The sequence below is a fragment of the Ovis aries genome, chromosome 6 (assembly GCF_016772045.2).
Source record: "Ovis aries strain OAR_USU_Benz2616 breed Rambouillet chromosome 6, ARS-UI_Ramb_v3.0, whole genome shotgun sequence".
In the NCBI taxonomy this organism is placed as follows: domain Eukaryota; kingdom Metazoa; phylum Chordata; class Mammalia; order Artiodactyla; family Bovidae; genus Ovis; species Ovis aries.
The window spans coordinates 46,947,390-46,974,781 of record NC_056059.1 but is presented as its reverse complement, the minus strand read 5'-3'; the positions used below and the strand labels follow the sequence as shown (position 1 = coordinate 46,974,781).

Genomic DNA, 27,392 nt, shown 5'->3' with positions numbered 1-27,392 from the left:
GGAATTGTTCCAGATTAAAGAAGACTGCAAAGTGAGGACACCTGGGTATACCTGCATACTCATTATTAGGACCAAAAGCAAAGCTGTAACGAGGGCCTCTGGGCAAAGTTTTGGTCCTGAAGATTTTCACTAAATTTGAAGTTGCTTTCACTTATGAAATTAAAAACTATTAATAATCTTTCTTTTTCAATTATATTGGCATAGAATTCTAACAATTTCTAACTTCTTCATTATTTTGTAGTTTGTGGTTTTCTTCAAGAAAGTATGGCAATCTTTTAACACTAACAATGGTTATAGCAAATACCAGGTCCTTATTAGCTGTCTAGTATTGTTCTAAGCTGTATATACTGATTGATTTAATTTAATCCTTAACAGAGTCTTCTACAGAGGGTACTATTACCACCTACATTTCACAGATGGGGAAAGTTAAAGACAGAAAAGATTAATATACTTGCCAAGGGGAAAAAATCTATACAAAGACTTGAATCCAGGCAGTCAAGTGCCACACTTTCTTTAGAATACTGTCTGTACCTTGGAGTTTCTCAAGATATCAGTATCCAAAAGGTGAGAAACCTCAGTGATTATAAAGACTCAGAATCTTTAAAAAAAAGCTAATTGTTCAATATTCACTTAGTACCAGGTTGGTGTTCAACATTCACTTAGTATCAGGTTGAAAACATCTAAGATCCTATCTTCATAATACTGGAAAGCTTGCCATACCGATTTATGCTATTTAGAAAAAAAAACATAATAATAAACTACTGCAAAAATATCTTTGACACTTTTTAAATGAGACTTACTACTCAGTTCAGTTCAGTCGCTTAGTAGTGTCCGACTCTTTGCGACCCCATGAACTGCAGCACGCCAGGCCTCCCTGTCCATCACCAACTCCCGGAGTTCATTCAAACTCATGTCCATCGAGTTCGTGATGCCATCCAGCCATCTCATCCTCGGTCGTCCCCTTCTCCTCCTACCCCCAATCCCTCCCAGCATCAGAGTCTTTTCCAATGAGTGAACTCTTCGTATGAGGTGGCCAAAGTACTGGAGTTTCAGCTTTAGCATCATTCCTTCCAAAGAATACCCTGGACTGATCTCCTTTAGAATGGACTGGTTGGATCTCCTTGCAGTCAAGGGACTCTCAAGAGTCTTCTCCAACACCACAGTTCAAAAGCATCAATTCTTTGGCACTCAGCTTTCTTCACAGTCCAACTCTCATATCCATACATATTGCTCTACTATAAAAGCACAGCTGGAATTGAAATAACCTTTCTCTTTTTTTTTTTTAACTTTTATAATGGTCTACTCAATAATTCACATTTATATTTCCTTGTTCTCGTGCAATTGACTTATTTCCAAGATCCAAAAGAGCTTTCCTGTTTTAATTTTTTTTTTCAGGCCCCAGCTGTGTCACTGGGGAAAAAAGTAATTATGCTTACTTTGGTGAAACAGTGTTGAACAAATGAACAGTTATAACCAAATAATTAAATTTAGAATTCTTCTTAAATTATAAATTGCCCTCTTATTCCACATAAACAGAATACTTTACTATCTAGTAAGTAATAATAATTTATTTCAATGGAATTGTTGACAAACCAAAACCCTAGAAGTGACCTCTAAATCCTGCCTAGTCAATTTACTTGCAAAACAAATGAATTCTTACATTCCTAAAGACAATACATTATCTATTTTGTAGCTTATACACGTCTTCAGTCTACACAAATGTTACTAGTAAAAATATTACACCAATTTGCTATTTCAGAGAATTCTGCTCCTTGCTTCCTATTAATATAAAGAAAAGGGAAAGACAACCAAAATGACAATTTTTTGAAAAAATACTGTCCAAATTTTTCATTAGAAAATATAGAAAATGAAAACAGCATTGTAAACTAAATAAAACTTCCATTTCTTCTAGTAGCCTAAACTCATACAACTATTGATTTTCCTAGAATTGATAACAGCAGGAAATTACTCATAACGCTTACTCTTTGGAAGAAAAGTTATGACCAACCTAGATAGCATACTGAAAACCAGAGACATTACTTTGCCAACAAAGGTCCATCTAGTCAAGGCTGTGGTTTTTCCTGTGATCATGTATGGATGTGAGAGTTGGACTGTGAAGAAGGCTGAGCGCCGAAGAATTGATGCTTTTGAACTGTGGTGTTGGAGAAGACTCTAGAGAGTCCCTCGGACTGTAAGGAGATCCAACCAGTCCATTCTGAAGGAGATCAGCCCTGGGATTTCTTTGGAAGGAATGATGCTAAAGCTCAAACTCCAGTACTTGGGCCACCTCATGCGAAGAGTTGACTCATTGGAAAAGACTCTGATGCTGGGAGGGATTGGGGGCAGGAGGAGAAGGGGACGACAGAGGATGAGATGGCTGGATGGCATCACTGACTCGATGGACGTGAGTCTGAGTGAACTCCGGGAGTTGGTGATGGACAGGGAGGCCTGGCGTGCTGCGATTCATGGGGTTACAAAGAGTCAGACACGACTAAGCGACTGAACTGAACTGAACTAATAATTAAGTAACTCTTTGTAGTTTCACAAAAGCATATCTTTCCAGACAACTCACTAAGGATGACTTTATAAACTTTACATTCATTGATTTTCTAATGTTATGTCTATTCTTCTCCCTACTGAGAAGACCTCACTTGGCAAAAATTGATGAGTAACACAACTGACAAGAACTCTAGGACATGATGAAGACATAGCATGGGAAAAGTACTTCATATTCTTAAGCTCTTTACAGTAGTTGCAAACAGCAGGCGGTAGTTTTAGATATTACTTAAGTGTGATGAATACTATTTGCCTTTAGGGAGTGTGCCAATCATATTATTCCTTGGAGGGCATCACTTTCTCAAGACTTCCAAAATAACGTGGAATGGACAGCACCTACTTTTTGACACCTCAAATTCACTTCTTTGATCCTCCAATGATGCTTTTAAAAACACCTATCTTTCTTCCTGCACAGTATAGACATTTCTGGCAATCCTAGGTGAACACAGTCAGGGTTTCACCTCATCAATGAAAAAACTGCTGTGCAGTAGTGAAAATCTAGACCAGCCAGAAAAATTTTGGAAAGGGTAGAGGTGGAGCAAATTTTACTGATAGTGTCCAGTGTTGAGAGTTATATTAGCTCATTTAATTAAAATACCAAAATGGGATTTAATAGAGCATTTACATTTGGGAAATAACATGCTCTTACCATAAAATTCAGAGTGGGAAGAAAAGAAGTCTATGAGAAAAACCCATTTGTAATCCAAAAGTTTTTGACTGAAAATGTCAAGAATGTATCAGATTTTCTGAAAGAGTAACTATATTTTGTATCTTGTGACCCATGCTGCCAGACTCCACTCACCTACTTCTGGATCCAGAATAACCTTTTAAGCTTTTCTTCAATCTACTCTTGTCAATGTCTACCTTCTCTTGCTCATCAATCTGTTACAGCTGTTTGTTAAGTAGGTACCCCTTTACTCTCTGCTGTCTTCTGAGACAAGACTCGTAATCACCAGGGAGAGGGGGTTGGAGAAGGAAGTAATGAGAGGGCATCATTCTGGAGGTCACACTGACAGGTCTAGGTTATGGCCACATGACCTAAAGCCAGTCAGTTACTTCCTGAAACTTTTCTAACTAGAGTAGGCAGGAAAAATTCTTTTCTCTGTCATGACCCTGGGAAAAGGTAAGTCTACAACTGCCCGCAGCCACAGAGTTAGCCTTTAGGAAATACAGTAGGAGAAAATAAAAGCAAAATCCAGAAAGAAACAGAGAGAAATACAGATTACCAGAGTGGATTAAGTCCCTACTGCATACCTATACTCTCTTTAAATAAAGATGGCTTTAATTAATTGATTTTCTCCTACATCAATTATATCTCAACTGGGTCATTCCATTAATATGTAAACACATTTAAAATCTTTCACCTTTTAAAAAAAAATTAAAACTGCCCCTCACATCATATCTATCTTCAGGTATCACAGTCCCAGCTCTCTTCCCCTTCTTTTGAAAGTCAGTATTTACTATCTTCACTTCCTCTTTTATCTACTATAATGCGACTTTCACTTCCACCATTACAGCGCAACTGCTCTGTCAAAATCGTCAACAACCTCAACCTCTACTTTGCTGACCCAAGGGTGGTTCTCTGTTGTGATCTTACTCAAACTTCTGGAGCATCTGACACTGTCTATGCCCTTTTTAAAAAAATATTTCCTTCATATATTTCAGCACCCTAGATTCTCCCAGTTCCCCTCATAATCTCATTGGTCACTTCTCTTTCTTCTTTCCAGGATCCCCCTCTGCATCTTGACCTCTCAGCACTCAGTTCTTCACCTCTTTGAAATGTGACCATTACTGATCCCTCAGCTGAGCCTTTTTCAACCTTTTTTCCCCTAATTGCCTCCAAGAAATTTTAACACCACAGGTACATAAAACCTAGGCACTGCATGATCCTTAATTCCTGTCTCCAACTCCCTTCCCCTCATCAAGTTCCTGAATCCAATCCAACAGCAAATCCTGTCAGCTAGTCCTTCAAACTATATCACAATCAGACCCCTCTGCTACCTCCCTCTCCCAGGTCACTGCAAGAGCCTCAGCAGACCTTGTACTTCTACTCCTCTCTTCTCCAGAGTCTAACAGCCACACAGTAACTACATAATCTTTTCAAAAGACAGATCACCCATCACTGCTTAGCTCAAAACTCCTCAATGGAGCTAGAATCGCAGTAAGTATAATGATATTATACTTAAATCCTGAACTCTGTTAGGCCCTACAAGGTCTTCTGAGATCATGCAAGCCTGCTCATTACCTGTCTTCCTAAGACTGCTAATTTCATGAAGGTAGGATATCTATTTTGATAAATGCTCTATTTCCAAAACCCGGAATAAGGCCAGTCTTCAGAAGGAACTGAATCAATTTTTAATGACTTAATGAATGGAGAAAACGGGTATGCTTTTATCACTTGCAGTAAGTAACATCTTTGATGATAAGCATTCTTACAACAAATTTCCCATTACTTGGAAGTACTTTGAGTCTCTTTATCCTCTGCCACTAAAAGAAAAGACTTAACTAAAACATATCAACTGCTCAAACTTTAAAAGAAAGCTCTAGAGTAAAGAAGACATAGTATACTGTAATTTCAAGCCAATCAACAAAGCATGTTGAACAGTCAGTTATGCACAGTAGTTTATGAAGCGTTTAGTCTTGTGATAAATTCAGCCTCCAATATTTAATAAAGTGCAGGTTCCATTAGAAACTAGAGTGATTACTTCGAGGGGACATTCTTTAAAACCACTCAAAGAATCTAGACACAGGCCTAAAAACATATATCCACTAACTTAAAACTTAATCTTCTCTTTTTCAAAATTACACATCTAAAAGAAAATGCAGTCTAAAGTCATGGTCAGATTCATGCAATTGGGCATGCTCATTAAAAACAGATGAGAAAAATTTAACAGCTACCAAAGCAGAGCAATCTTCAACTATCTCACACTGCAATCTGGGATATGCTTGCTTACCTTTGCTAGGGTCACAGGCTCTGGATCAGTGGGTATGCAGCTAGCACACAGAAACCTATTATTATTCACTGTAGTAGAGCTGTAGCACTATCATTAAAATCCTGCCACAAAATATTTGGTACTGGTCAAAACATGGAAAATAAGGATGTTAGAATTCTATATTCTTACAATATATAATTCAGAAACCAAACAAATGAATAAGCATATTTTAAAGGTAAGAATTTCTTGGATCTCCCCTCTCTAATTACTCATCCTCTCATCTTCCCTTTTCCCAGCCCAGCCCACCACCATCCCCTTCCAAAAAGTTCAACGCATTGTTTTAAGGGAACTGTCACTCAAATTCTTCATAGGAAGTAATTCTATAAAGGACTTGAATATGGCTAGTGATAGTGCCATCCAGCAATGGAAAATTATTCTGTCAACCAGTTTCTTTCCTGTCTTACACTAAATTCATTTTTTATTAACCTATATTTTCAAACCATAAACCAACATAATCATAAATAAATACTAACACATTATATTAATATGTAATAAGGTATAGACTGTTGCTTGCTTATATAATTGTCAAGATTATAATATATCTAATAAAATTTTGGGGATAAAAAAGATCTAATAAGGCATAATACCAACTTCCAACTCATATTAATACATGGTGGTAGTACTTTTTGAATAAAATCCTTGTTGAATTGAAAAATTTTTAATGTTCAACTTTTTAACATGTCAGTAAAGTTCTTCCTATTTTCTTTAAGCATAATCAGATCTACCAGTTTCTTAAGCAAGCCCTTTACCTGATCAAACTACCCATTTGTAACTGCCATTCAGTTTCCTCCATTTTCTTACCTATGCCTTAAATAAGAAGTCACTCATTTACCTCCGTCGTATCTACTTATTCTCATAAGTCAGTTTTTATTGTGGCAGAATATGCATAACATAACATTTACCATTTTATACATTTTAAATGGTATTAAGTATTCATACTGTTGTACAACCATCAGCCCCATCCACTCCAGAACTCTCATCTTGCAAAATTTAAACTCTGTACCCATTAACCAATAATTCCCCATTCTCCTCCTGCTGCTGCTGCTGCTAAGTCGCTTCAGTCATGTCTGACTCTGTGCGACCCCATAGACGGCAGCCCACCAGGTTCCCCCATCCCTGGGATTCTCCAGGCAAGAACACTGGAGTGGGTTGCCACTTCCTTCTCCAACGCACGAAAGTGAAAAGTGAAAGTGAAGTCACTCAGTTGTGTCTGACCCTCAGGGACCCCATGGACTGCAGCCTGCCAGTCTCCTCCGTCCATGGGACTTTCTAGACAAGAGTACTGGAGTGGGGTGCCATTGCCTTCGTCTCCTCCCGCTAGCCCCCAGCAACTACTATACTACTCTCTGTCTTTGATTCTGACTACTCTAGGTACTTCATGGAAGCAGAACCATACTGTATTTGCTTTTCTGTGACTGAGTTATTTCACTTAGTATAATGTCTTCAAGGTTCACCCATGTTGCAACATTTGTCAGAATTTCCATACTTTTTAAGGCTGAATAGTATTTCACTGTATACCATATTTTGTTTATCCATTTATCTGTTGATAACCATTCGGGCTACTCACACCTTCTTTAAGATTTATTTTGTGTGCAAATGTGAGTCAATTCCCCATACCAATGTTTAAATTGCTATCTGTAGGTTAATGATTGTCTTCTCTCCATATTTAATGGCTTTTTCCCAATACATCACATTTCTCTATTTAGTACTGCTGGCCACTTTTCATCTCCTCTCTCTATCCCCCAGAGAGAGAGAAGAAATTACTTACAAAGATTCATATAATGCAAAGACATAAAACATGAAGGACATCAATGAACTAGAGAAATAAAATGAAACGAAGAGGATACACAAAATACACATGAGGACCCTTAACAGTTACAAAAAGTAGACAAAGGAGGAAATGAAATCACTGAAAGGGTTCACAAAATAAGCACAAATCATCTCCTCGTAAGTACAACTGTTCTCATTACAGAGAACTAAAAAAAAGCTTCCTCATGAGGGCTCTCAGCATATCCTTTGGTGGTACAGGTGGGCTATGCCCTCAACTATACAACCATCTGAAAACTCTCCTCTGCAGACTTCCAAGAAACTGCACCTTCCTGATTCATCTCCCATGTCTCGATGGCCATATTTATCTCATTAGCTATGCATTTGTTTTGTCTTATTAACAGTAATCCCAAGGAGCTGTTCTCTTTTGTTTTCCTTCTCTCAGTGAAGTCTTAATTCATATGACTCTAACTATGATACCTTTATATGAGGGAATCACAACTCTACATCATTAATTCTGTTCTGAAACATAGCCCTTAAGTAGCCGTAAGTTCCCAGTGATAAATACCTGTTTGATACTTTTAGCTGATTACATGGTATGAAAATTGATAATGGAAGTAAAAATTAAATTTCCTTCAATGCAACTGACATTTGCTGTTTCATTGTGTCAGACTGATCCAGACTTCCTCAACCATGAAATATTTTAATTTCAAATGTGAATTCTCGATCCTTTTTGTACATTATCTTCTATGAAGATACGTAGAAATGTAATGACCTTCTAGTTTAATAACTTAAGTATGCAGCTGATTTTAAACAATTTGAATCAACAGTTTCTAAATGATCCATCATTTTCAACTTCCTGGAAGAATTAATACTGATACAAAGAGAAAAAGAACAGAAGACTAGCCAAATGTTAGAAGAATGTGTATTCAGGACCTCTTATTGAAGAGCACCCTAACCAGATGAGAAAGTTAGACAATTAACAGTATTTGTTCTTGGTACTCTATTTCAATAGCATAGCCATTCATAGTGTAAAGATTTTTAAGCATAAGACATAAGTGTTATGTGGTTTATCCTGTGTTTTATCATACATTCCCTCTGAAACATATGTATATATGTAATTCCAGAATTACAGAAACGTTTAGATTTTTAGAAATAAGTCATATGTGGTTTATCCTGTGTTTTATCATACATTCCCTCTGAAACATATGTATATATGTAATTCCAGAATTACAGAAATGTTTAGATTTTTAGAAATAAGTCATGTTCATATTCAAATTGTTATCTAGTATCTTTGAAATCTTTATTTTCTTTGTATTTATAATTTGCATTATTTCTATTACAGTTGCTTCTAAGTTGCTAATATTCACTAGAATTGAAAAAAAGACCCAAGAAAACATAAGACTTGCTTGAAAAAAGATTCTGTAAAACTAGCCACCTTTGAAGAAGAAAATACTATTACCAACGAACAAGTTCTGTATCCAAAAGAGCAGGAACAAAACATCTGTTCCACCTAAAGCAGAATTTTACATAGTGAGTCTTCCATAATCATGTAATTTTAACAACCAGAACTTGAACCAGAGTCCCTCCTACCCACCCCTTTCCCAAAAGATTAGTAAAGCAAAAATTTAAAACCAGTTCCATATGGAACTGGTTTCCAATTGGCGGGGTAAGGAAAGAAAGAACAGTAAGATGTTCAAGAAAGCCTACTGTTTTCTAGATAGTCCATCACAGTGAAAAGTGGACAGCCCTTATTTTTACCTTCTGCAGAAGGTTCTGTTACTGTACTCCAAACGTGAGGTATCCCTTGAGTCTGTGAACACAGCAGAGGAGAAATGTAGAATTCAGGTATATAAAAAACCATAATAAGGCAAATTCACAACAATTTTAGAATAGTACCTCCTTAAATGATAAGAAAAGCGTCGCTGCATGATGACAATATAAAAGTTCATTATTTGAGAAAAAAATGAAGCTCACAATACATCTAACGCATGTGTTCACACAGAATAGAAACGATCAAGTTTTCTAGAGCCCAGTATAGAGAGAGATGTAATAAGCAGTGGGTCTCTGCATCTCATAATTGAGATGAACAAAACCAAGGAAGAACTATAAAGGAACACAGAGCTGTCTCAAAATCAAATATCTGCTGTAGATTAAAAAGTCATAATTCATCATAGCACATCAGCATATGCAATGACTAAGTCTCCAGAAGTCAAGTATCCTGAAGTTAAAGAGAGAGTCCCAACAAGAAAAGAGAAAGAGAACTAGAAGACAACTAAAATAATTAAAATCAAAATAGTTATCCCTGAAAGAGATCTGAAATTCAGGGAACAGAGACCGAAATACTAACACAGGATAAGATTAAGAAACATTAGCAATTTATTGTGAGTGCTCTGAACTCATTTGGATAAGTACACAATACACAGAAGGCTATTTGATTGTAAAAGAATAAAAACACACTTTATATAAGGTATAAAAATCAATTCTGATTAATACAAAACTGTTTTTGCAAAATAATCAAGTAATTTACACACTGATCAAGTAATATTTATTCTATTCTTATAGAAAAAAAGCCCATGTTAACACACTTGAATGTTGGTTGACAGAATAAATGAACAATATGCTTGTCTTACCTACTCTCTACACAAAAGAAACTGACTATAAAAGACTTTTATTAGTGGTGCAAATAATGACATTTGTCATTCTGAAACTAGACTCTACCTCAAAAACAGGCCTTCCTTTGTATAAACCACTTTCTGTGGGCTATGAAAACCCAGTACCTCTAAAGATAGTTAACAACAACTCCTCCTAGAACTAAAAGTATGATATAAAAGTTGAAGTGTTAAACACCTAGATTAATAAAACAGATAAGCATTTGAAGCATATTAAGCATCTTATGTTTTTAAAATGTGCTATATTAATTACAAATACCCTGAAAGCTATTAATCCAGCAGAGTGCCTCCCACTGAAAGAGTGACAAAGATAAAAGATAAATGCCCCTTTATATGCAACCTGACTTCTGCAGGCAGACCAGCATACTTCTTTTTCTATTAACTCACAGTGCCTACTACCTATCCTGATTACAGACAGTAGACAGTAGCACATCCTTTAATTACTTGTCAACAGAACTTTCTCCAATAGCAGACTGTAGGCAGGTGGAGAACAGAAAACATATTCTTCATCTGTATATCTTCAGAACCTGTGTATCTTCAGTATCTGTGTATTATCATTCCTCCCACTCAAATCCACATTACATTAAACTCATAGCAGGGTTTCTTGACTATAGTGAATGCATTGTCCTATATTTCTACTATATTATATGACTTTCTAAAACAAGAAGCTATAATAGCTCCTCATTAGTGCAATGATGTTAAAAAGGTTAAAATATTGTAAACACTGCCAACTCATAATTTCTACAATAATATCCTCCTTTGCTATTGAGATTAGGCACACATCAAACATCCTTAATACAGTGCTCCAGGTAATCAGTATCATTTAGTAAGTGATACGGCCCCCAACTCGGAAACGTTAATCTCCAGTGTCCTCTACATGTGTTATGCTCACACTTATCTTAGTCTCTGAGCACCTGTTAGGTGGTAGGCACTATTCTAAGCACTTTACATTTACGAATTCATTTCATCTTCAACATTCTCATGCAGTAGACAGGCCTACCCCTATCTAACAGATGACAAAACCAAGACACAGAAAGGTTAAGCACTACATGTTAACAGCAAAAGACAAATATTAAAACAGTGATTTACTCTATTTCATACACTAAAAAATTACATTTCTGACTTGAAAACTGTGCTTACTTGAGGGATTTAGGACTAATGGAAATTACAAGTACTCATTTTAATATGCTAACCTGTATGTATATCCCTCTTTTTCTCAATTCTAGAAAAATTTTATCTTTCAAAATCTTGCTAAAGAGTCATCCCCTAATGAAGACTTCCTCATAATAAATCTATCCATTCTTTTAAAGTCCCACAAATAGAACCACTTACCTACTATTTAATCAAATCTTCATGTATTGTTGTTTAACATTTCATCTGTGCACATGTAACAATACTGTAAACTTCTGGAAGAAAAAGGCCTTATCTTATATTTGTATCCTGCCATAGTGACTGCTATGCCTACTGTAAACATACAATATTGTGTTGATGGATGTCACAAAGGTAACTGGCTACCTTATTATCCACAAGGTCTACATTCTGAGTTACTCTGCTGATAATGTCAAACAATATGCATTGATTTACATTTTATTTCATTCCAGTCTCATTGTCACCAATGGCATACACATGAAAAAGTATTTTATTGACATTTAGAGCTCCATTTGTACTTTTACACCCAGAAAAAAATCCTTAAGAATATCAAGGATCTACATAAAGAAAGAATTAAAATCCTCCTTACTTTTAGAAATTTAACACCCATCATCAGGAATTCTTTTCCTTTATATTTTCTTCGTGTAACACTGACATTTTTGCTTTCCTAAACAGAAGGAAAATGCTCTTGCTCATTTCTCTCTAGCTAGATTTTGGACACACTTTAAAACATACATTATTAAAGGCTGACATCTTTCATTCTCTCCAGCAATTTCAGATTCTTTAAATTCCTGGTCAAAAAAACAACAATAATAAACCTTCAGCAAAATCTCCAAATGTCTGTTCAGTGTGTAAAGACCAAAATTATACAGTGACCTTATGTAAGATAAGACCCATACTGAACATGAACAGGATGGAAAGATTACCTCATGGTTGTCACATGTTAAAATAACTATTTAACCCAATGAGTTATTTTTAAAAACAATATATTACTTAATCAGTGTTATATCTAACATGAGTCCCTAGATCTCATACATAATCAATAACTTTCTCTATATACTTTCCTTCATTAGGTATCTGGCTGCTATCTAACTGCTGCCTTCATTAGTTTTAACAACTGATCCAGTTTATCTAAATCTGTCTGAAATCTAGTATTAGTTTTTTAATTGACTTTTATTTATATTGGACTTTTGCCATGTGCAAGCTAACCAAGGATTCTCTACACACACACACACACACACACACACACACGAACGCATGCACGCACACACACACACACAAGCACATTCAGGTCACACTGAAATTGTTCTATATGAGATCAGTATCAACTTCTGAGGAACACAATTCTACCTTTTCCCCCATTTGACAACATTCCATAAAGATCTTAGTTACATTTCACCACCCAGAGAATTGTACACTAAAATGGTGAGTCTTTAGCCTAATATATCTGTTCATTTAACTGATGAATATTATGAGATTGAAGCAAAAAACCTTACAAAACTTTAAATAGAGCTGAACATTTTTGTTCATCCAGCATTATTACAAAGGTAAGTAAGTCAACACTTATTAAGTGCCTATCAGGTGTTACCAGGAAGTATGCCAGGCACTTTTACTACATTACTCATTTATATGACACAAGAGATCCATTTTACAAGTGCATTTTAAAATGTGCCAGATGTCTTAATGTTTATAAAGAGAAGGGCTGGGATGTATATTTATACAGCTTAAAAACCCACAAACCACCTAAAGGACGCTACCTCCACTTCCAGCAAATTTTCAGGTAATTGAAAGAGGAGCAATAAGGGGGCTACCATATATGGTCTACCTCCTTATTGCCTAGGGCTTCCCTGATAGCTCAGCTGGTAAAGAATCCACCTGCAATGCAGGAGACCCCAGTTCAATTCCTGGGTCGGGAAGATCTGCTGGAGAAGGGACAGGCTACTGACTCCAGTTCTTGGGCTTCCCTTGTAGCTCAGCTGGTAAAGAACCCACCTGCAATGCAGGAGAACTGGGTTTGATTCCTGGGTTGGGAAGATCCCCTGGAGAAGGGAAAGGCTACCCACTCCAGTGTTCTGGCCTGGAGAATTCCATGGACTGTATAGTCCATGGGGTCACAAAGAGTCAGACACGAGTGAGCGACTTTCACTTTCCTTATTCCCTTCCAGTACTCCCAGTCAATCCTCACAGCTGATTGCAAACACCCAATTCTGGTTACAATTCTATCAGAGAGTTCATTAGTCCTTCCAATGAGCTTCATATCTTACACTTACTTCTATTATTATACACTATCACCATATGTTGTAATTATTTCTTTACTTTGTTTTTTCCACTCAGCTACTTACTTCTCATATCAATAGCTCAGAATGCATTTAACTTATCTTTAATACCCAGGATCCACTGCCTGCTTAACACAAAATAGATACAAAACCTATTAGGCTACATGGTTTTCTGTAACATGAATTAGCTTACCTGCAACTGATAAAAAGAAAGCATATGTTATCATTTTACACCACCAAGTAACAGGAACTGGATACAAAGTATAAAGACAGAACAACAAAGCTTTGAAAATGATGTCTGTTTGCCATTCCTTCTTCCTCTTAGCTCAGCCTGGCCACAGCCACTTAGATATGCTTGTTTAGTTCTCATCTTTGCATACATTGCCCTTATCGTCATTATTTAGCAAGTTCAACCCTATCTAACATTCCTTTATTAAGTTATCTTTATGTATTATTAAAGGTAAAGTTCTATAGTGAGCACAGTATTTACTGGTTTGAAATTCAACACCTCTTTTTTTCCCCTGTGCTAGTTATTTTTATTAGTACTGTTAGTGCTCTGATTACAAAGCTGCATAGGTTTTGAGTAGTTGGCTCCAACTCCAATTTTCTTCCATAAATTCCAGTTATTAAGCATAATAATTGAACAGCATAAGTTTTCCAGGAATGCATATATTTCATTACAACAGAAATGCCTGTACTCAAAGTATGAACTGAATTACTGAGTATCCAGCGCTCATCAGACAGTATACACTCATTCATTCACCAGATCTTTACTGAATATCAAAGTAAACAAGGCACTGTTCTAGGCACTGGAGACACAAGCATGGGCACAGGTATGACTGTGTGTTTGTGTGTATGTACACATGTGTGTGCATGTGTGTGTGTGTATCTGTATTCATATTCAACTAAACAAACTTAAGTTACACATTATTGCATTCTAGTCACCTTATCAGCAGTTTCCAAACCTTTCCAGAAGAATTACTTTTTGTTTCCCAAAAGAAACCTTTAAGAGAAACAAAATATACCAAATAAAAGCAGAACCCTACACATTTAGCATGCCCTGTCCCCCGAGACGCCTCCAGGAAACCGGGGGCTTTTCAGGCTATGATTAAAATCACTAACTTAGGAACAATGCCCTGCCTTTTTACATGAGCACTTTAATAAATGGAAAGAGTCACACACGGTCAAATCAACTGAGAAATGACACTGAGAAAATCAATTAGGTCACTACAGAACTTCTATACACGTTTCTTTCATTTAGCTCCTCTCTCCTTCCTCCCGTGCAGTTGTTGCAGTAGGAGCCTAAGACTCTTCCTCCCAAACCCTAACCCCTAAGAGGTTGTTATGTGAGAGACTGGAGTTCAGAGAAAAAGAAGCATGGAGTAGATAATTTAGGCCAACTCTTCGAGAGTTAAGGGGAAAATCTTCACACCACCATGATGATAAAATCTCAGGGCATGGAAATTAGGTTGAAAGCCTAGGGAAAAAGATTCAAGAGGCTATTCAAAACTTAAAAAGATCTTCCAACTAAAACCAGACATTTCTCACAAAAGATCCCTCACTAGGGTGAGAAATCAAAATAGGCTTTAGGGACAAAACCCCATCGAATCTGGGACACAATAATAAACAAAAATAGACCAAGATACCCCTTTCCTCTGAGGCTAACTTTTTGGGGGGCAGGGGAGAGAAGGAAAAGGACAAGCAAAACAAATTAATCAATTATATCTTGGAAGCTGATACATGATGGGGATGGTAGAGAAAGTCTGAAGCTACGGAAGAGGGATCAACAACAGTACAAGAGACAATGGGGGTTGTGGTTTGCAATTTGCTGTTTTAAATAGAGTGGTCAGGATAGACCTTAAGGAGAGAATAGCCCAATAAAAGAGGTAATCAGGAGGACATCTGCATTCCTGCAGCAAGGAGTCCATTTAGGACAGAGCCCAGTGAGAGTGAGATGGACAGGACAGAAAACGGAAAAGAGGGTCTAGGATAGGGCAGATCACCGACCTTTAGAGGTCTTCCTAAAAACTTTAGCTTTTACAGCCAAAGATGGAAAAGCTCTATATGGTCAACAAAAATAAGACCGGGAGTTCACTGTGACTCAGACCACGATCTCCTTATTGCCAAATTCAGACTGAAATTGAAGAAAGTAGGGAAAACCACTAGACCATTCAGGTATGACCTAAATCAAATCCCTTATGATTATACAGTGGAAGTGAGAAATAGATTCAAGGGATTAGATATGATAGACAGGATGCCAGAAGAACTATGGATGGAGGTTCATGACATTGTATAGGAGGCAGTTATCAAGACGATCCCCAAGGGGAAAAAAAATGCAAAAAGGCAAAGCAGTTGCCTGACGAGGCCTTACAAATAGCTATGAAAAGAAGAGAAGCTAAAGGTAAAGGAGAAAAGGAAAAATATACCCAACTACATGCAGAGTTTCAAAGAATAGCAAGGAGAGATAAGAAAGCCTTTCTCAGGGATCAGTGCAAAGAAATAAAGGAAAACAATAGAATGGGAAAGACTAGACATCTCTTCAAGAAAATTAGAGACATCAAGGGAGTATTTCATGCAAACATGACCATAATAAAGGACAGAAATGGTATGGACCTAACAGAAGCAGAAGAATACACAGAAGAACTGTACAAAAAAGATCTTCATGACCCAGATAACCACAATGGTGTGATCACTCACCTAGAGCCAGACATCCTGGAATATGAAGTCAAGTGGGCCTTAGGAAGCATCACCACAACCAAAGCTAGTGATGGTGATGGAATTCCAGTTGAGCTATTTCAAATCCTAAAAGATGATGCTGTGAAAGTGCTGCACTCAATATGTCAGCAAATCTGGAAAACTCAGCAGTGGCCACAGAACTGGAAAAGGTCAGCTTTCATTCCAATCCCAAAGAAAGGCAATGCCAATGAATGTTCAAACTACCACCCATTTGCACTCATCTCACACACTAGCAAAGTAATGCTCAAAACTCTCCAAGTCAGACTTCAACAGTATGTAAACCATGAACTTAGAGATGTTCAAGCTAGATTTAGAAAAGGCAGAGGAACCAGAGATCAAATTGCCAACATCCGCTGATCACAGAAAAAGCAAGAGAGTTCCAGAAAACATCTATTTCTGCTTTATTGACTATGCCAAAGCCTTTGACTGTGTGGATCACAACAAACTGTGGAAAATTCCTAAAGAGATGGAAATACCAGACCACCTGACCTGCCTCCTGAGAAATCTGTATGCAGGTCAGGAAGCAACAGTTAGAACTGGACATGCAACAACAGACTGGTTCCAAATCAGGAAAGGAGTACATCAAGGCTGTGTCCTGTCACCCTGCTTATTTAACTTATATGCAGAGTATATCATGAGAAACGCTGGGCTGGAAGAAACACAAGCTGGAATCAAGATTGTTGGAGGAAATATCAATAACCTCAGATATGCAAATGACACCACCCTTATGGCAGAAAGTGAAGAGGAACTAAAAAGCCTCTTGATGAAAGTGAAAGAGGAGAGTGAAAAAGTTGGCTTAAAGCTCAACATTCAGAAAACGAAGATCACAGCATCTGGTCCTATCACTTCATGGCAAATAGATGGGGAAACAACAGAAGCAGTGAGAGATGTTATTTTTGGGGGCTCCAAAATCACTGCAGATGGTGACTACAGCCATGAAATTAAAAGACGCTTGTTCCTTGGAAGAAAAGGTATGACCAACCTAGACAGCATATTAAAAAGCAGAGACATTACTTTATGAACAAAGGTCCATCTAGTCAAAGCTATGGTTTTTCCAGTAGTCATAATGGGTGTGACAGTTGGACTATAAAGAATGCTGAGTGCAGAAGAACTGATGCTTTTGAACTGTGGTGTTGGAGAAGACTCTTGAGAGTCCCTTGGACTGCAAGGAGATCCAACCAGTCCATCCTAAAGGAAATGAGTTCTGAATATTCATTCGAAGGACTGATGCTGAAGCTGAAACTCCGATACTTTGGCCACCTGATGCAAAGAACTGACTCACTGGAAAAGAACCTGATGCAGGGAAAGACTGAAGGCGGGAGGAGAAGGGGACGACAGAGGATGAAACAATTGGATGGCTTCACCAACGCAATGGACATGAGTTTGAGCAGGCTCCAGGAGCTGATGATGGACAGGGAAGCCTGTTGTGCTGAGGTCCATGGGGTCGGACACGACTGAGCAACTGAACTGAACTGAGTGAGCCATTATAGTATATTGAGCAAATCTGATTTATATGGTAAATTGATTACTCTACAAGTGAAGAACAGACTACCACACAACAGAAGCATCCACAAGGAGACGCTTAAGGACCTACCCCTATTATCAGAAAATTACCGTGATATCTAGGAAAGAGATGGAGGCTGAACCATGGTGAGAGAGAGCACAACAGGTGGTGAGAAGTGGTCAAGTCTTTTTTTCCTTCCTTCAGACATAGTTAAGTGGGCTCCATTCAACTTACCACAAACTCCAAATCTAAAAAATATTAGTAGCAATCGACTCCATAAGGGATCACCAAGTCCTTCACTAATATCTATGTACTATTGAGATATCTCACATAAATTGATTAAATCTTACTGAGTTTGACCATTCTAGCACTTTTGCCCATGAAATTTATACTCATTTATTCCTTCCTGGTGGCTCAGATGGTAAAAAAAAAAAAAAATCCTCCTTCAATGCAGGAGACCTGGGTTCAAGCTTGGGTCAAGAAGATTCCCGGAAGAAGGGAATGGCAACCCACTCCAGTATACTTGTCTGGAGAATTCCATGGGCAGAGGAGCCCAGTGGGCTACAGTCCACGGGGTTGCAAAGACTAAGACACAAGTCAGCAACTAACACTTTCACTTTCATTTCTATTCCTACTCAAGTTTGTATTACTTTAAAATGGCATGGGGAAGGGGAATGGAGACACACTGGTTTTTTTTTTTAATCTATATATCTTTCATTGAGGTCAACAGTATTTTTCCCTTCTTTCATTTTCTTCTTCCCTGAGTATTTAATCAGAATTATTTTTTTAAATGAAAAAAAAAATGTTAGCAAATCTTCTTAAGCATTAATAAAAATATGAAGCACTGATGGAAATAGTTTCTTATATTTTCTGATTTCAAAATGCTACCACTGACAGTCTAGTAAACTTCATAATTTCTTCATATACCTACTTGGCAATGTGTCCTAGCTTCTTTTTAATTTCATTTCACTATTCAAACTTGAAGAGAAAAATATAAACTACAATATAATTGTGATTTGATCAGTGAATAGAAACATTAGAAAAAAGACATTTTATTCAACTCTGTTACCATTAAAAAAAAAAAAAAAACTTGGAAGACTTTTTTTTTTAAGTAGCTTTCCAATACTAGAGATCTAGTTGAAATTTTATGTCACACATCTTTTCTGCCCTAAACAATTACTATCTATAAGACAGTTGGAGGACTTAAGTGTAAAGAAAGGAATAAAATATAAATTACACTTTACCAGGCAACTATTAGAAGACTTAATGAAGAGTTTCCTTAAGAAAAAGGTTAAAAGTTCTGTGCCTTTTAAAAACTTTAGGAACTGTCGTCCATAAGTAAAAGGAAAACTTTATGATCCATGTTTATTTGACAAACTTTTTATAATAATGCCATTTAACAGATGAAACAACACTCTAAAATTTTAAGCTCTCAGACATGTATTATCTTTTTATTCTAGCATAAGGTGTCAAATTACCGGACCCTTAAGAAATCCTAAGAAAAATGAAAATATTTCAAAACCAAAACTGGAACAATTATTTACTAAAATATAAACATCCTCACAGAAATACTATTTGGATTTTTTTGTAAATCATGTGTTAAAAATGGGTGAGCAATGCAGAAAAGCAGCTGAGAGCTCGAGATCACTAAAACAGCCTTACCTTCTGATGTTTTCCACTGTTTCCATAAATCCTCAACAGTTATGTGCTTATCTTCTCTGTGCAGATGGCTGTGTTTATTAGTGGCATCTTTATATTTCATATCTTCTCTGATAAACTATAAAAGAGAAAACATTAAGTATACTTAAATGAAAACAAAAATATAAGCCAATCTTATCACACAATAATAAAAATCCTGAGCATTGATAGAACAGTTTTTGGTATTTCTCTATAAACAGAAAAAAGTAGAATTTGAAGTCCAGAGGTTGGTAATTTTCTGACAACAACTGGCATATTTGTGGTATTTTACACTCACATTATTCTCAAATGCTTATCAAATTTATTTAATAAGATATCTTCTAATTATAACAACAGCAGCAGCAGCTAGAAGTATGGATTTAATGCTCATCATGTATCAGGTGGGCTTCCCTGGTAGCTCAGCTGGTAAAGAACCTGCCTGCAATGCAGGAAACCCCGGTTTGATTCCTAGGTCAGGAATATTCCCTGGAAAAGGGACAGGGTATCCACTCCAATATTCTAAGGCTTGCCTGGTGGCTCAGACAGTAAAGAATCCACTGCAAGGTGGAAGACCTGGGTTTGACCCCTGGGTTGGGAAGATCCCCTGTGAAGGAAGACATAGCAACCCACTCCAGTATTCTTGCCTGGAGAATGCCATGGAGAGAGGAGCCTGGAGGTCTACAGCCCATGGGGTCACAAAGAATCAGACACGATTGAGTGACTAAGCACACACATTTATCAGATACTGCTATATGTTATATAATAAACATGTCACATCAACACACACATACACAGAGAGTCTTTTAACTATTTAACTTCATGATGGTTCTATAAGTAAAGTATCAAGTATCGCTACTTTATAGGTGAAGAAACCAAGACCCAAAGAGGTTAAGTAATTTTCCAATGTTGAAAAAAGAACATCAGAGTTGAGATTCCAGCCCAAGCAGAGTTGAGATTCCAGCCCAAGCAGTTTGGTTATGCTCAACAGTATAATATGCTGCCGAAATGTGACCAAATACTTAGTGTCAGGGATATTTCATAACACAGTAAATAGACTGAATCACTACATCATATATTTGTTCTTCTACATTTTTAATTCATTTCTTCTAGTTCAAAGACATTCAATTACAGCATTTAGAACTATTTTACAAAACTGAAGTAGACCCCCCCATTAATCTTACTTTAAAATATATAGTAAGAAAACACTAAAGTTTTCTTTGCTAAAAACCAACCTAGTCTGTATTGCCTTATTATATAAAATTCTTCAATTGCCCTCCACTGTCTACCAAATAAAAAGCAACTTTTTATGAATTATGTAATACTTCCCAATCTGTTTCCAGCCATCTCTTGACAATTTCTACATATAAACCCATTACTCTAATTAGGCAAAAAGAAAAGTTTTTATAGATTATTATGTAATTACCAAAAAAGATGTCCTTTTCATTACAGGGGATTGGAATGCAAATGCAGGAAGTAAAGAAACACCTAGAGTAACAGGCAAATTTGGCCTTGGAATGCGGAATGAAGCAGGGCAAAGGCTAATAGGGTTTTGACAAGAGAATGCACTGGTCATAGTAAACACCCTCTTCCAACAACACAAGGGAAGACTCTACACATGGACATCATCAGATGGTCAACATCAAAATCAGACTGATTATATTCTTTGTAGCCAAAGATGGAGAAGCTCTATACAGTCAGCAAAAATAAGACCGGGAGCTGACTGTGGCTCAGATCATGAACTGCTTATTGCCAAATTCAGACTTAAATTGAAGAAAGTAGGGAAAACCACTAGACCATTCAGGTATGACCTAAATCAAATCCCTTATGATTATACAGTGGAAGTCAGAAACAGATTTAAGGGACTAGATCTGATAGATATAGAGTGCCTGATGAACTATGGACTGAGGTTCATGACACTATGGGAGACAGGGATCAAGACCATCCCCATGGAAAAGAAATGCAAAATGGCTGTCTGGGGAAGCCTTACAAATAGCTGTGAAAAGAAGAGAAGTGAAAAGCAAAGGAGAAAAGGAAAGATATAAGTATCTGAATGCAGAGTTCCAAAGAATAACAAGAAAAGATAAGAAGCCTTCCTCAGCGATCAATGCAAAGAAATAGAGGAAAACAACAGAATGGGAAAGACTATAGAGATCTCTTCAAGAAAATTAGAGATACCGAGGGAACATGGCTTCCCTGGTGGCTCAGAGGTTAAAGTGTCTGCCTCCAATGCGGGAGACCTGGGTTCGATCCCTGGGTAAGGAAGATCCCCTGGAGAAGGAAATGGTAACCCACTCCACTATTCTTGCCTGGAAAATCCCATGGACAGAGAAGCCTGGTAGGCTACAGTCCACGGGGTCGCAAAGAGTGGGACACGACTGAGAGACTTCACTTTCACTTTCTTTCAAGGGAACATTTCATGCAAAGATGGACAGAAATGGTATGGACCTAACAGAAGCAGAAGATATTAAGAAGAGGTGGCAAGAATATACAGAAGAAATGTACAAAAAAGATCTTCATGACCAAGATAATCATGATGGTATGATCACTCACCTAGAGCCAGACATCCTGGAATATGAAGTCAAGTGGGCCTTAGAAAGCATCCCTACGAACAAAGCTAGTGGAGGTGATGGATTTCCAGTTGAGCTATTTCAAATCCTGAAAGATGATGCTGTGAAAGTGCTGTACTCAATATGCCAGAAAATTTGGAAAACTCAGCAGTTGCCACAGGACTGGAAAAGGTCAGTTTTCATTCCAATTCCAAAGAAAGGCAATGCCAAAGAATGTTCAAACTACCGCACAATTGCACTCATCTCACACGCTAGGAAAGTCATGCTCAAAATTCTCCAAGCCAGGCTTCTGCAATATGTGAACCATGAACTTCCAGATGTTCAAGCTGGTTTTCGAAAAGGCAGAGGAACCAGAGATCAAATTGCCAACATCCGCTGGATCATGGAAAAGCAAGAGAGTTCCAGAAAAACATCTGTTTCTGCTTTAATGACTATGCCAAAGCTTTTGACTTTGTGGATCACAATAAACTGTGGAAAATTCTGAAAGAGATGGGAATACAGACCACCTGACCTGCCTCTTGAGAAACCTATATGCAGGTCAGGAAGCAACAGTTAGAACTGGACATGGAACAGACTGGTTCCAAATAGGAAAAGGAGTACGTCAAGGCTGTATATTGTCACCCTGTTTATTTAACTTATATGCAGAGTATATCATGGGAAACGCTGGGCAGGAAGAAACACAAGCTGGAATCAAGATTGCTGGGAGAAATATCAATAACCTTAGATATGCAGATGACACCACCACTTAAAGACTCTGAGGCTGGGAGGGATTGGGGGCAGGAGGAAAAGGGGATGACAGAGGATGAGATGGCTGGATGGCATCACCGACTCAATGGACCTGAGTTTGAGCGAACTCCAGGAGTTGGTGATGGACTGGGAGGCCTGGCGTGCTGCAATTCATGAGGTCACAAAGAGTCAGACATGACTGAGCAATTGAACTGATGCTTTTTCTATCTCACTATTTCTGAGTTTTCTTTTTCGGTATTGTTTACTTGGCATCTTTATTGATTTTTTTCCTGATTCTAAAATTATAATGTCATACAAAAGGTTATTTAAGAAATCCATAATGCAGAAAGTGGAAATCTCTAATGCCCCAAACCACAGAGGCATATTTTTATGACTTTTGGTGAAAGAGAGTGAAAAGGCTGTTTTAAAACTCAACATTCAAAATACAAAGATCAAGTCATCTAGTCCCATCACTTCATGGCAAATAGATGGGGGAAAAGTCAAAACAGGGACAAATTTTACTTTCCTGGCCTCCAAAATCACTGAGGACGGTGACCGCAGCCATGAAATTAAAAAAGGCTTGCTTCTTGGAAGAAAAGCCATGATAAACCTGGAGAGCCTATTAAAAAGCAGCAACACCACTTTGCCAACAAAGGCCCATATAATCAAAGCTATAGTTTTTCCAGTAGTTATGTATGATTGTGAGAGTTGGACCATAAAGAAGGCCGAGTGCCAAAGAATTGATCCTTCTGAATTCTGGTGCTGGAGAAGACTCTTGAGAGTCCCTTGAACAGCAAGGAGATCAAACCAGTCAATCCTAAAAGGAAATCAACCCTGAATATTCACTGGAAGAATTGGTGTTAAAACTGAAGCTCCAATACTGTGGAAACCTGGATGAGGAGCAGGAAAAGACCCTGGGTCATTGGAAAAGACCCTGATGCTGGGAATGACTGAGGGCAAGAGGAGAAGGGTGCAGCAGAGGATGAGATGGTCGGACTGCATCACTCAATGGACATGAATTTGAGCACACTCCAGGAGATAATGAAGGACAAGGAAGCCTGGCATGCTGCAGTCCATGGTGTCACAAAGAGCCAGCCAGGACTGACAGAATGAACAATGTACTGACTGTGAATACCACCTTCCAACGAAAGGCCAACATTTGCTCTTGAGTAGAACTGTGCTCTACTGAAACTACAAAAGAAAATTTAACAGCTATATAATACAGAGAAAATTGTTTCACTTTTCTGAGCTAAATAATCTTAGGTGTAAAATGAGGAAACAAAGTTTTAGGAAAACAAAAATCACTACTCAACAAGTGGTCAGCAGACTAGCATCATTCAGCAAATTGATAGCTCCATACAATACACACAGAAATGGAGAAATTTCAGAATTTAGAATCCATTGTAGCAATCAGACAATGTGTTCAAAGAATCCTACCCAATCGTGTGGCAAATGGACTTACTGGATAGGCCCTATCCACAATGAATTGGAAACAAAAAATCTGGTCCCTCATCACAGGTTAGCCCTAATTCTAGATAATCTGGAAAGCACTATTCTAGAAGGTCCGCTCTAGCACTTGTATATTCTATTGTTCTGAACAGTGCCTTACTGTTGTTTTATTTTTCCTAAATGCTCCTTTAAAAAGAAGTTATTTTCAAAGCGACCTGCCTCATTAACTACTTCTCTTGTCTATTTCTATTTCCTATTTCCCTATTTCTGTCCATCCCACTTCCTCTTCCTGACTGACATTTTCAGAATCCTGTGGATATACCTGCAAAAATCACTGCTGCTGAGATGCTCAGAAACCGTCCCTCACTTGGAAGAGATCCAGGAGCCAGAGAGAAATTCTAGACTGATATGATTGACATGGCAGAGAGGAAGCCTGCCTTGGAAATGGTCCAGTCAGTTGGAGCAAATGGCAACTGTTTCATTTATGTGATACATTAAAAAAAAACCAATGTCCTAGGAAATTCTTCTTACCACAATGAACACAGAGAACCCAGAAAAAAAGAGTTCGGTGGCTTTAAGATCAATAAATACACTTCAGAAAATAAAGCTATTTACCAAATATAAACTAGATGTGACATTCCAAATACTAAGCTATTTTAGAAAGCCTAAAATGAGTGTATAGATATCTACCAAAATGTGTGCTTAACAAAACAAAATAAAGGTATCAAAATGCAATTTTTTAAAAAAGCTTTTAAATGTAAAGTAACTATCTGGAGTAAAAGAACTATCTGGCTCCTAAGTTGGGCAAAAACTGAATAAATAACACTGAATTATGTTTTCTCTGGAATTATCATTCAAAAATTAATATATATTTCTCCTTTAAATTATGACCTTCAAGATAACACAAAAGTATACTCATATAACAAAAGTATATTCTGTATTTCACATATCTTCAACATTTTGATCAAGAAAATAAACCAAATATACTACAAACCAACAGCTTCAATAAACTCCTCAATATCCTAGAGAGGAGAAGACAATTCTGACTATTCACACTTTTCTAAAACTTCACAGAAAACTGCACATTTTTGAAATGGGGGCCACTAGAAGAAAAAATTTTAAAGAGTCACTAATAAGTGAAAATACATGTTGTTGTTCAGTTGCTAAGTCATGTTTGACTCTTTTGTGATCCCATGGACTGTAGCCTGCCAGGCTCCTCTGTCTGTCGGATAGCCCAGGCAAGAATACTAGAATGGGTGCCATTTCCTACTCCAGGGGATCTTCTAGACCCAAGGATTGAACCTAAGTCTCCTGCATTAGCAGGTGGATTCTTTACCATTGAGCCACCAGGGAGGTACTTCTTATTCAGTGCGACCAGTAAATTAAGAAATCTGAAAATAGAATTTGAAATCTTCTGAAGTAAATCCTCAAATAACACACAGCAAATAATGTAGAGTTTCTTGGTAAACCTATCCAATTATGTAAACCTACTTCAGGAAAGTCTGCATTGACTATACAAATAAAGGAGTGTTCAACAAATAAATGACTCAAATATTCTTTTCAAAAACATCTATCAGATGGTTCTATTGTATAAATTCTTCTAGCATGTACCATTAAAGAAATTATATATGCAGTTGCATAGTTGCAGTTTCTTTTTTACTTCTTATTTTGAAATATTTTCAAAACCTGCAAAACAAACAAAAAGCTTTCCCCTACTCCCAACTGAATTACTTCGTAATAAGTTGTAGGCATGTTGTCCCATTACCAATGAATAATTCCACATGTTTTCCTATAAACATGATTTTATCCTATATAGTATTAGTATGACCATATAAATTAGGAAATTAATCCTGATACTCTCTATTTTGTACTATCTAATTTACAGAACACATTCCATATGTGCTGTTGTCCCAGTGAAAATCTTTGCAGCTAAAGGATTCAATCCAGGACCATGTGTTATATTTAGTCCACACGTCCCTTTGCATCACACCTAGCCACTAAGTCTAGTCAGATTCTTTGTAACTCCATGGACAGGAGCCCATCAGGCTCCTCTGTCCATGGGAACTCCAAGCAAGAATTCTGGATTAGGTTGCCCTTTCCTCTCAGGGGATCTTCCCAATCCTAAATCACCTGCATTGGCAGGTGGATTCTTAACCACTGAGCCACCCGGGAAGCCCCACATGTCCTTTCATCTTCCTCAGTTTAGAACAATTCATCAATCTTCCCTTGACTTTCACAACCTAAAAGGAAGTCATCTTTTAAAAAACTTGGGCCTATAACATATATATTATTTTGCATTTGTATTCGTGAGGTTATTTGTTGTACTTTTTATGGCTTCATTTAATTTTTATGATGTGCTTATTGCATCTGTGTTGATATTTATATATGTGTAGTTAGTTTTATGATACAGCTTTAATAAAATCCAATATGTACTAGTATAGACAGATTCTGGGGTACTAATCTTTCCCTGAGAACTACCTGCCAGTGGTCATGTAGACAGATCCCTGACTGTGTCCTGCCCAGTCACTCATCCTTCAGCCTATGAGCCCCACCACAGATAGGTGATCGAAGGATGGACGCTTGACCCTGAAGAAAATAATCCAGAGCCTGACCAGGACGACAGAATTCTATCCCATGAGAAACTATAAATCTGATCATGAAAAGTTAAGTCACTCGGCCAAGGGTCTGCATTTTCAAGGTGGTAAAGACACTTGTGTTGAAGGTATCATTTTAGGAAGAGTCAAGGTGAGTCAGGTGGTAAGGAGAAAGGAGGAAGCCAAAATGCAGAGAGAGAAAGAAAATGATGAAAGAGACAGGACTGAACACAGAGACAGAGAGAAATAGTGCCAGGACTGCCTCAGTGTCCCAGGAGGCCTGGGCTACACAACTCTGGCCCTGGTTTCTATGGCATACAATGACAGATCTGTGTTTTCTCTTTCATTTTTAAATGCACCACTTAAAGGCCTCAGACCCCAGGACAGGTGATTTACCATCACAGTTAAGCACTCAAGACTCTTGAAGTTGGCAGACTATATTCAAAATCTGGCTCTACTACTTATGTTCTCTTTGATCTCAAATTTCTCCTCTATACAGTGAGGAAAACAAAACTGCCCATTATATACAGCCATGAAAATGAATAGGCATTCATAGTACATAGAAGTATTAGACAATAAAAATATTTTTGATCCAAAATGATTGGTTTTTATATGTCAATGTTATTACTGTTGTTTAAAGCTTAAATGGGTTTCATCCTGACTATATGTTAGGATTTCTGGGAATTCAGCCATTTATGAGGAAAAGACTGCCCAGTGCTATTTAAT

At 37.5% G+C, this 27,392-nt stretch overlaps 1 protein-coding gene across 2 annotated transcripts in view; it reads right to left on the bottom strand.

Annotated features, from left to right (window-relative positions):
- The window catches only part of STIM2 (stromal interaction molecule 2), a 184,083-nt gene that overhangs the window by 43,533 nt on the left and 113,158 nt on the right, over positions 1-27,392 (bottom strand). For both annotated transcript variants that reach the window (XM_027970914.3, XM_027970915.3), the window contains exon 3: positions 19,316-19,430. In XM_027970914.3, the coding sequence (XP_027826715.1) occupies positions 19,316-19,430 (115 nt within the window). The remainder of the gene's footprint in view (positions 1-19,315; positions 19,431-27,392) is intronic.